General features: G+C 52.7%; 1 protein-coding gene across 1 annotated transcript; it reads right to left on the bottom strand.

Moving 5' to 3' along the window:
* Positions 1 to 2,151: 2,151 nt before the first annotated feature.
* mrpl22 (mitochondrial ribosomal protein L22) lies at positions 2,152 to 10,176 on the bottom strand. The gene is made up of 7 exons (XM_078411682.1): positions 9,886 to 10,176; positions 9,763 to 9,805; positions 6,858 to 6,990; positions 4,760 to 4,825; positions 3,717 to 3,794; positions 3,209 to 3,278; positions 2,152 to 2,443 (listed from the first exon to the last, which is right to left on the bottom strand). The coding sequence occupies exons 1-7, from the start codon at positions 9,905 to 9,907 to the stop codon at positions 2,235 to 2,237; spliced, it is 621 nt and encodes a 206-aa protein (XP_078267808.1). The 5' UTR covers positions 9,908 to 10,176; the 3' UTR covers positions 2,152 to 2,234.
* Positions 10,177 to 10,374: the final 198 nt, after the last annotated feature.

Below are 10,374 nucleotides of genomic sequence, written 5' to 3'. Positions count from 1 at the left end.
GTGGTTTCGAGTCAAGACCCTTCTTCAGAGTCTTCTCCAGCGTCTTCTCGATCTGAAACATCACCTATTCCTTTTCTCCAGAGATGCTGCCTGACCCGCTGAGCTACTCCGGTATTTTGTGTATATCTTAAGTTTTGTTTTAGTTTGGTTCTCAAGTTACAGGTGCAGAATTAGGCCATGTCGTCCATTCATTCTACTCCGCCATTCAATCATGGCTGATTTATCTTTCCCTCCTAACCCCATTCTCCTGCCTTCTCCCCATAACCCGACACCCTTACTAATTGTAGGTTTTAGTTTTGTGTCGGTGGTTTATTATGATCACGTGTACAGTGAAAAGCTCTTTTGTTGCGTACAATCAGCAAAAAGTCTGTACATGATTACCTCAAGCTGTTCCCAGTGTAAGATAAAGGATAGGGCGGCACGGTAGCGCAGCGGTAGAGTTGCTGCTTTACAGCGAATGCAGCGCCGGAGACTCAGGTTCGATCCTGACTACAGGTGCTGCACTGTAAGGAGTTTGTACGTTCTCCCCGTGACCTGCGTGGGTTTTCTCCGAGATCTTCGGTTTCCTCCCACACTCCAAAGACGTACAGGTATGTAGGTTAATTGGCTGGGTAAATGTAAAAATTGTCCCTAGTGGGTGTAGGATAATGTTAATGTGCGGGGATCGCTGGGCGGCACGGACTTGGTGGGCCGAAAAGGCCTGTTTCCGGCTGTATATATATGATATGATATGATAAGGCTTTAGTTTAGTTTATTGTCAGAAGTACTGAGGTACGGTGAAAAGCTTTTTTTCTTGTGTGCTATCCAGTCAGCTGAACGACTATACATGCTTACATTCAAACCGTCCACAGTGTATAGAAAGGTAAAGGGAATAATGTTTAGTGCAAGGTAAAGTCCAGTAAAAGATAGTCCGAGGGTCTCAAATGACGTAGATGGTGATCGGATGGTTCAGTTGCTTGATAACAGCTGGGAAGAAACGGGCCCTGAATCTGGAGGTGTGCGTTTTCATGGAAGAGGGAGTGACCGGGGGTGAGACTGGTCCTTGATTATGCTGGCGGCCTTGCCGAGGCAGCGTGAAGTGTAGATGGAGTCAATGGAGGGGATGTTGGTTGGTGTGGTGGTCTGGACTGCGCCCACAATTCTTTGCAATTTCTTGCGATCTTGGCTGGAGTTGTTCCCAAACCGTGCTGTGATGCATCCCGATAAAGTGCTTTTCATTGTATTTCCAACTTACCTATATCCTGTTATATACAGATAACCTTTTGGTGGTACAGTGTCACAGCAGGTAGAGCCACCGCCTCATTGCACCAGAGATCTGGGTTCGATCTGCGGGTGCTGTCTGTATGGAGTTTGTAGGTTCTCCCTGTGACTGTGTGGGTATCATCCGGGTGCTCTGGTTTCCTCCCACACCACAAAGATGTGCGGGTTTGTAGGGTAATTGGCCCTCTGCAAATTGCCCCCCCCCCCCCCCCCCCCCCCCCCCGCTGTGTGGCAGATGGGTAGAATCTGGGGGGAGGGAGTGAATGCGGGGAATGAGAAAGGATTAAGTTTGGATGAATGTAAACAGGTGGTTGATGCCAGGTGGACTCGATGGGCTGAAGGTCTGTTTTATAGTTTTAGTTTCAGAGATACAGCGCAGAAATAGGCCCTTTGCCCCCCCCACGAGGGCCAACATGCCATTTTACCAAAGTCAATTAACCTACAAACCTGCACGTCTTTGGAGTGTGGGAGGAAACTGGAGCACCTGGAGAAAACCCACGCGGTCACAGGGAGAGCGTACAAACTCCGTGCAGACAGCACCCGCGGTCAGGATTGAACCCACGTCTCTGGTGCTGTCAGGCAGCAGCTCCACCGTTCTCTCCAATTTGCCGCCAATTTCATCTCCTGTTCCAAAGCTTCACTGGTTTCTGTTTTAGCCAAATGAAGGTGTGTCTTTGATAACCCTGTGAACCTGTGCTCCCCTACTTTGTCGAGAGGCGGAGATCGGTCTATTTATTGAATAAATTTCTAAAATACGGACAATGCCGTCATTAATGACTTGGAGCTAAGAAGAGTTGGCCTGAAACTCGTTGCCCCCGCTTGGTGTTTTTCCCACTCTTTTGCCTTCTTTCCCATCCCCTGCTCTCTAAGGGAGGCGGATGAGAGGATGGACATAGTTGCAAGTTTATTGTTATTGCCATGTGTGCCGATACATCTGCCCCCCCCCCCAGGTCAGTGTGGGCCCCGGGGGCCGGTCACAGGGCGTGGATGATGGTCCTGTCGCGGAGTTTCTGCACGTAGCCCCTGGCCAGGTCGAGGGGGGTGGTCTCGGCAACGGCCGGGGGGCTTCCCTCCACCAGCCGCACAAAGTAGTGGCAGTACACGCGGTCCATGATGCCGAACATGCCCCTGCCGTGGTAACGCAGTCGCTTCAGGTACTGGCCCTTACCGGAGAATGACTCCGCTAGGGGAGAGGAGAGAGAGAGAGAGAGAGAGAGCGAGTGAGTGAGCGAGCAGCGGATGGGGAGTGGGTAGGGAGGAGGAAGGGCAGGGCAGGCGAGGGAGGAAGGGGCAGAGGGAAGGGAAGGGCGGAGGGGAGGGAGGGAGAGTCTGGCGAGGAGTGGAGCGAGCTAGCCGGGTCCACGGTCTGATCCTCGTGGAAGGAACACTGGGCAGTGGTGGTCAGATCTGGCCCCTTGCCCCATCTGCACCCCCTATCCAATCTCCCTGCCCTCCCACCCTCACTCCTATCTCCCCCCACTCCTGTTACCCCTACTCCTATCTCCCCCCACTCCTGTTACCCCTGCCCCCCCCACCCTCACTCTATCTCCCCCCACTCCCGTTACCCCTGCGCTCCCACCCTCTATCTCCCCCTACTCCCGTTACCCCTGCCCCTCCACCCTCACTCCTATATCCCCCCCACTCGTTACCCCTGCCCCCCCACCCTCACTCCTATCTCCCCCCACTCCCGTTACCCCTGCGCTCCCACCCTCTATCTCCCCCCACTCCCGTTACCCCTGCCCCTCCACCCTCACTCCTATATCCCCCCCACTCGTTACCCCTGCCCCCCCACCCTCACTCTATCTCCCCCCACTCCTGTTACCCCTGCCCCCCCCACCACCCTCACTCCTATATTCCCCCCCACTCCCGTTACCCCTGCCCCCCCCAACCTCACTCTATCTCCCCCACTCCCGTTACCCCTGCCCCCCCGTTGCCATTCCCCACTCACCCACGTAGAGGTTGGACCTGTACTCCAGGTTGTGGTTCCTCACCGCCATATCCTGGGCTTCCAGAAGGATCTGAGGCAGAGGGGAGACAGAGTGAGAGGAGGGGGTGGGGTAGGCAGCAGAGGGGAGAGTGCATCTGGTCCAGGGTGAATGGCCTGGTCTTTGGAAGAATACATCTGTCTTTGGGAAGAATGGAACTCTGTTCGAGAATGGACCCATCTTCAGGTATATGGGGCTGGTCGTCGGGGAGAGTGACCCTGGTCGTCGGGGAGAGTGACCCTGGTCGTCAGGGGGAGTGATTCTGGTCGTCGGGGGGAGTAACTCTGGTCGTCGGGGGGGAGTGACTCTGGTCGTCGGGGGGAGTGACCCTGGTCGTCGGGGAGAGTGACTGGTCTTCGGGGAGAGTGACTCTGATCTCCGGGGAATGATGGTTGTCGGGAAGAGTTAACTGGTCGTCGGGGAGAGTGACTCTGGTCGTCGGGGACTCTGGTCTTCGTGCGAATGTCTTACCTCCAGCATGACCTTTGCTCCCTTTTTGTCATTGAACTGCAGCTGAGCAACGGCCTGGTCAAAGGTCATCCCTCTGATCTACGGGACAAGGCGTGGACGTTAGTGTCTGGTCCACAGATGTACCTGGCTCTTTCAACAAGGGGCGGCACAGTGGCACAGCGGGTAGAGCCGCTGCCTCACAGCGCCAGAGACCAATCCTCACCATGTGTGGAGTTTGCACGTTCTCCCTGTGACCGCGTGGGTTTCCTCCGGGTGCTCTGGTTTCCTCCCACATCCCAAAGATGTGTGGGTTTCTAGGTTAATTGGCCCTCTGTAAATTGTCCTCTCGTGTGTAGGGAGTGGATGAGTAGAACTAGCGTGAACAGGTGATCAATGGACCGAAGGGCCTGTTTCCATGCTGTATCTCCCAATAATAACACATGCCAAATACACTAGGCTAGGAACTGCAGACAATGTTTAAAACCAAGTAGGAAGAAGGGTTCCGACCCAAAACGTCACCTATCCATGTTCTCCAGAGATGCTGCCTGACCTGCTGAGTTACTCCAGCAGTCTTCAGTAAACCAGCCTCAGCAGCACCTTGTGGAGCCTGACGAAGGGCGGCACAGTGGCGCAGCGGTAGAGTTGCTGCCTTACACGCCAGAGATACGGGTTTGACCCTGACCACTGGTGCTGTCTGTATGTTCTCCCCATTTGTATGTCCTCCCCATGACCCGTGTGGGCTTTCTCCGGGTGCTCTGGTTTCCTCCCACACTCCAAAGACGTGCAGGTTTGTGGGTTGATTGGCTTCGGAAAAATTGCAAAAGGTCCCTAGTGTGTCAGATAGTGCTGGTGTACAGGGTGATCGCTGGTCGGCACAGACTCGGTGGGCCAAAGGGCTGTTTCCGCACTGTATCTCTAAGCTAAGCTAAGGGTCCAGACCTGTAACGACACCTATCCACGTTCTCCAGAGATGCTGCCGGACCTACTGAGTTACTCCAGCACTTGATGTCTTTCCCCAAAAATGATTATGGTCACTGAGAGATAATCTTAGTCCAGAGACTCACCATTTTGGCCAGATACCACATCTTGTCCTTGCTATATTTGATCTGCCTCCTGCAGTGAAACACGTCCTGTAGAAGCATGGAAGAATGTTTAAGATTCTAGTCCTCCAGCATTCACCACCAAACTTCCCGGCTCAGTAAAACTCCCAACAGTACATTGTCCAACTGCATGAAATCCTTATCGTTTGCTATCTCCCCCTTCTAGGGAAATTGGGGGGGAAAGCGTGGGGGGCAACCATCAAAATTGCGGAGTTGTGGATATAGCCCAGTCCATCACACAGCCCAGACACCCCACCATCCACTCCATCTCTTCACGCTGCCTCGGGAAAGCAGCCAACATAATCAAAGACTTGTCCCTGACCCACCCCGGTCATTCCTTCTTCTCCCCGCTCCCCTCCAGCAGAAGGTACAGAAGCTTGAAAGCGCGCACCACCAGACTCAGGAACAGCTTCTTCCCCTCTGTTAACGGGATTCTGAACGGTCCTTCCATAAGCTAGAGTACCGTCTGATTCACCCCTACGCCATTGCGGACATTGGACTTTGTCTCTGGAACTGATGCGCTACAATGCTGAGAACCATATTCTGCATCTTCCCTTTTGTTCTACCTATTGTACTTGAGTTTGGCCTGATTGTATTCATGTTTGTAATATCTGATTTGATAACATGCAAAACAAAGTGTTTCACTGTAGCTCGGTACACGTGACAATATAATAATAAACCTAAATCTGTGCCAAGTTGAACCAATCTCCTCTCCCTGCACATGATCTACATCCCTTCATTCCCTGCATATCCATGTGCCGATCCAAAAGCTCTTTAAACACTGCTCCTTGTATCTGCCTCCACCCTCACCCCCAACAGCACGTTTCAAGCATCCACCATTCTGTGTGTAAAAAAAAGGGCCCCACACATCTCCTTTAAACTTTGCCCCTGTCACCTTAAAGATATGCCCTCTCGTGTTTGACATTTAAAACCCTGGAAGTAAGGTTCTGACTGCCTACGCTATTCATGCCTTTCATAATTTTATATATGCAATAAATATACAATCGTCAATAATAACCTTAAAGGCTATGCCTTCTAATCTGGTGAATAGATGGATTTCAGGGGAAATTAGATACAGAGGAGATGAGATAAAAGAATGAGAATAGAAATCAAGAATAAAGGATAAAGAACGAGAATAATGGATAAAGAACAAGACTAAAGAATAGGAATAGAGAACGAGAATAAAGGATAAAGAACGAGAATAAAGAATAGGGATACAGAACGAGAATAAAGGATAAAGAATGAGAATAAACCATAGACAATAGATAATAGGTGCAGGAGTAGGCCATTCGGCCCTTCGAGCCAGCACCACCATTCAATGTGATCATGGCTGATCATTCTCAATCAGTACCCCGTTCCTGCCTTCTCCCCATACCCCCTGACTGCCATCCTTAAGAGCTCTATCTAGCTGTCTCTTGAATGCATTCAGAGAATTGGCCTCTACTGCCTTCTGAGGCAGAGAATTCCACAGATTTACAACTCTCTGACTGAAAAAGTTTTTCCTCATCTCCGTTCTAAATGGCCTACCCCTTATTCTTAAACTGTGGCCCCTGGTTCTGGACTCCCCCATCATTGGGAACGTGTTTCCTGCCTCTAACGTGTCCAACCCCTTAATAATCTTTTAATACGTTTCGATAAGATCCCCTCTCATCCTTCTAAATTCCAGTGTACACAAGCCTAGCCGCTCCAGTCTTTCAACATATGAGAGTCCCGCCATTCCGGGAATTAACCTGGTAAACCTACGCTGCACGCCCTCAATAGCAAGAATATCCTTCCTCACATTTTGAGACCAAAACTGCACACAGTAGTCCAGGTGCGGTCTCACTAGGAGAACGAGAATAAAGGGTAAAGAACAAGAATAAAGGATAAAGAACAAGAATAAAGGATGGAGAACGAGAATAAAGGAGAGAGATGGAATAATGGATAAAGAATGAGATGGGGCAGATTCTGAGGATGGGTGGGAAGAGGTTTGTGTGGGGCAAATATTACAGCACGGGAAAGCTGGGCTGAAAGGTGTTGCTTCAATGTAGCCCGTGGCCAGGCACAGGGACGGGTAACTCACCACTGGCCTGCGCGCCTCATGCGGCAGCTGTGGAGGGTGGACTATCCTGTTCTTCCGTTCCCAGTTTTTGGCAGACAGCGCGAGGCTGCAGTGCAGGTCTGATCGAGGAACGAGACTGCAGGTGGCCGGCAACCTGACAGGACCAGAGTGGAGAGTCAGAGATCAACACTGAAACGTAGACACGGAGAGGAATAGATCGGGTAGATGCACAGAGTCCCTTGCACAGAGTAGGGGAGTCAAGGACCAGAGGATGGAGATTTAAACCGAAGATCTACGCAAAAAGCTGGAGTAACACAGTGGATCAGGCAGCATCTCCGGAGAAAAGCAATAGGCGATGTTTCGGGTTGAGACTCTTCTTCTGAGGGGGGTGGGGGGAAGATTTAATAGGATCCCGAGGGGTAACTTTCCTTTTACACAATGGGCGGAGGGTGTATGGGACGAGCTGCCGGAGGGGGTAGTTGAAGCAGGTGCTATCACAACTTTTAAGAAACATTTAGACAGGTAAATCGGTAGGACAGTTTTAGAGGGATTTAGGCCAAACAGGCAGGTGGGACTGGTGTAGATGGTCTTCTGTGCATCCACGTACATTTTCTCTGCGCCCTTTCCAGCTTGACACAGTGCCGGATTAACCTGGTAGCAAAAGTTGCATATGTTACGGGCCCCGCGCTAAATGCTTCTTCAGACTGAAGATTTTGTTTTTAAGCTAAAAAACTTTATGTCTGAGTGTAGTTTTGCACAAGCCAACCTTACCCTTCCCTCCCTCCCCACCCTCTCCCCAGCCCCACGACAGTCCCGACTGAGATTAAACGGCCCCTGTAACACACGGCTCAGTTTGGGAAAGCGATCTGCGGGCGTCCCGGTCCCCGGCGCTGTGCGGGCCGCTCCGTCCCACCGGTCGCTCCGCACTCCATCCCGTTCAAACCCTCCATGGCCCCTGCTCCTCCTTGTAGCCCGGGTCTCGTACTCCACCAGAGCGCAGCCCTTGAGGTAGCCGGTGCCCCGTCCAGGTTGAGGTGCAGGTTCTTGATCTCACCTTATCATATCATATCATATATATACAGCCGGAAACAGGCCTTTTCGGCCCTCCAAGTCCGCGCCGCCCAGCGATCCCCGTACATTAACACTATCCTACACCCACTAGGGACAATTTTTACATTTACCCAGCCAATTAACCTACATACCCGTACGTCTTTGGAGCGTGGGAGGAAACCGAAGATCTCGGAGAAAACCCACGCAGGTCACGGGGAGAACGTACAAACTCCTTACAGTGCAGCGCCCGTAGTCAGGATCGAACCTGAGTCTCCGGCGCTGCATTCGCTGTAAAGCAGCAACTCTACCGCTGCGCTACCGTGCCGCCCTTGTCATGGATGTCCTTCCTCCTCGGTGGCTTCCTCATGGACCCCGGTCACAAACAGGATCCACCGAGTGTTGAGGGCCTGGCTCGTCGCCATCTTGCTCCACGGAGTCGTAGTCTTCTTGCAGCCTGGATCGAGCGCCTTACTCGGAGCCAAATCCTCGTCCCGTCCTCTGCTTCGCCTTCTCCTTCCGTTTGTGGACACTTTCATCGCCCTCGTCGTCCATGGCAAAGTCATCGCCGCTTGCCTCATGGAGGTCCAGCTGAAGATGGGTGACGTTTCGGTTCGAGGCCCTTCGGAAGGATCTCGACCCGAAACGTCACCCATTCCTTCTCTCCCGAGATGCTGCCTGACCCGCTGAGTTACTCCAGCATTTTGTGTCTACCTCCGGTAGAGGTACCAACTATAGCACTCCCAAATACGGGACAAGGTGACGTCACCGTCCCGCGCCCCACATGACCTCACCCAGCCTTCGGCCACATGCTTCCGCTCCACCAATGGCGGCCGCCTGGGCCGGGAGGCGGGTTGCTATGCAACCTGCGTTTGGCGGCATCCGGGCCAACACGGTTCTGACCTCGAGAAAGTAGGCACAGATTTTAACCAGCATCTGCAGTTTTTTCCAACCTACACTGTATGGGCCTACAGTGTCTGGGCCTACAGCGCCTCCTGGGCCGAATTCGGGACAAGGACGGTCCCTTACAGAACCATCCAATTGAGCCCATAATACAGGATTTCCTGGCTAGTACATGACAGTTGGCAACCCTAACCTCCGGACAATGTCGACCCCTGGGCGCTGCCTGACGGAGGTTGCATAGCAACCCGCCTCCCGGCCCGGGCGGCCGCCATTGGAGGATGGAGCTGGAGCATGTGGCCGCTGGCTGGGTGAGGGCACGTGGGGCACTGACGTCGCCTTGTCCCGTATTTGGGAGTGAGGAAGTTGGCATCCCTCGCTACAGGCCCCGCAATAGCTTAATCCAGCCCTGCCTTGACAACGTCTTTCTTATAACATTGGGACCAAAACTGAACCCAATCCTCGTAAGTCTCTGCACTCTTTCTAGTGACATCCTTCCTGTAACAGGGTGACCACAGCTTAATGCAATACTCTAATATGTGCCTGACCTCTCCCTATAGCTCAGGCCTCCGAGCCCTGGCAACATCCTTGTAGATCTTCCCTGAACCCTTTCCAGCTTAACGACATGTTTCCTATAACTGGATGACCAAAAGTGTACACAGTCCTTGCAAATCTTCTCTGTACCCTTTGCAACTTGACAACATATTTCCTAGTACGTGGTGACCAAAACTGAACACACAAAATCCTCGTATATCTTAGACTCCACTCTTTCCAACTTAATGACATCCTTCCTATAGCAGGGTGACCCAAAACTGAACCCAATACTCCACACTGCCTGGCCTCCCTCTCCCTGCAGCTCTGGCTTTTATTCTGGACATAGAGACGTGTTACTCTGGGTTTTCTCCAGACATGTCGACAGTGCAGGTCGTTGACTTTCCTGCACGCATTGATTGCACACGCTTCCTGCTTGCTCTCTTACCTTGAATGTACGCGGGTCAGAAGATTCCGCAGAACAGCCAGACCTGAAAAGACACAGTGAGGGGGAGAGGGTGAGAGCGTAGCAGAGGGCAGGTTTGTGGGGCAAAGCGGTAGAGGGACGTACCAGGGCAGGGCGAAGCCGCCATTGCTGCAATGAGACAAGCCAGACTCGTCTCTCATTCCCTCTCACACACACGATGCATCGATTCAGCGCTCAGCCCTCGGCTGCGGGGGCTGTCTGGAGGCTGGGTTACACCCAGGAGGAGTGGTTGGTGTTTGGGGGTTGTTGGAGAGAGAGAGAGGGAGGGGGGAGGCGGTGGGGACGCACTGCAACACTCGGGGGTCCGGGCGCCGCGGCCGGGGAATGATACAGGAAACTGGCAACAGTGTTACTGACAAGTGGATACAGTCAGTGAGGGAGGGAGGGAGGGAGGGAGGGAGGGAGGGAGGGAGGAGACCGGGGAGAGAGATAGCTAGAGAGAGAGAGATGGAGAAAGTTAGAGAAGTCCAGAGGAATTGGGAGGGAGGGAGGGATGGAGGGATGGAGAGGAGAGGTAGGGGTAGAGTGAGGGGAGGGAGAGAGGAAGGGGCTGAGAGATATTGAAGTGGAGGT

Source organism: Rhinoraja longicauda, chromosome 14 (genome assembly GCF_053455715.1).
Source record: "Rhinoraja longicauda isolate Sanriku21f chromosome 14, sRhiLon1.1, whole genome shotgun sequence".
In the NCBI taxonomy this organism is placed as follows: domain Eukaryota; kingdom Metazoa; phylum Chordata; class Chondrichthyes; order Rajiformes; family Arhynchobatidae; genus Rhinoraja; species Rhinoraja longicauda.
Note: the sequence above shows the minus strand (reverse complement) of the source record. Positions and strands in the feature narration are given on the sequence as shown.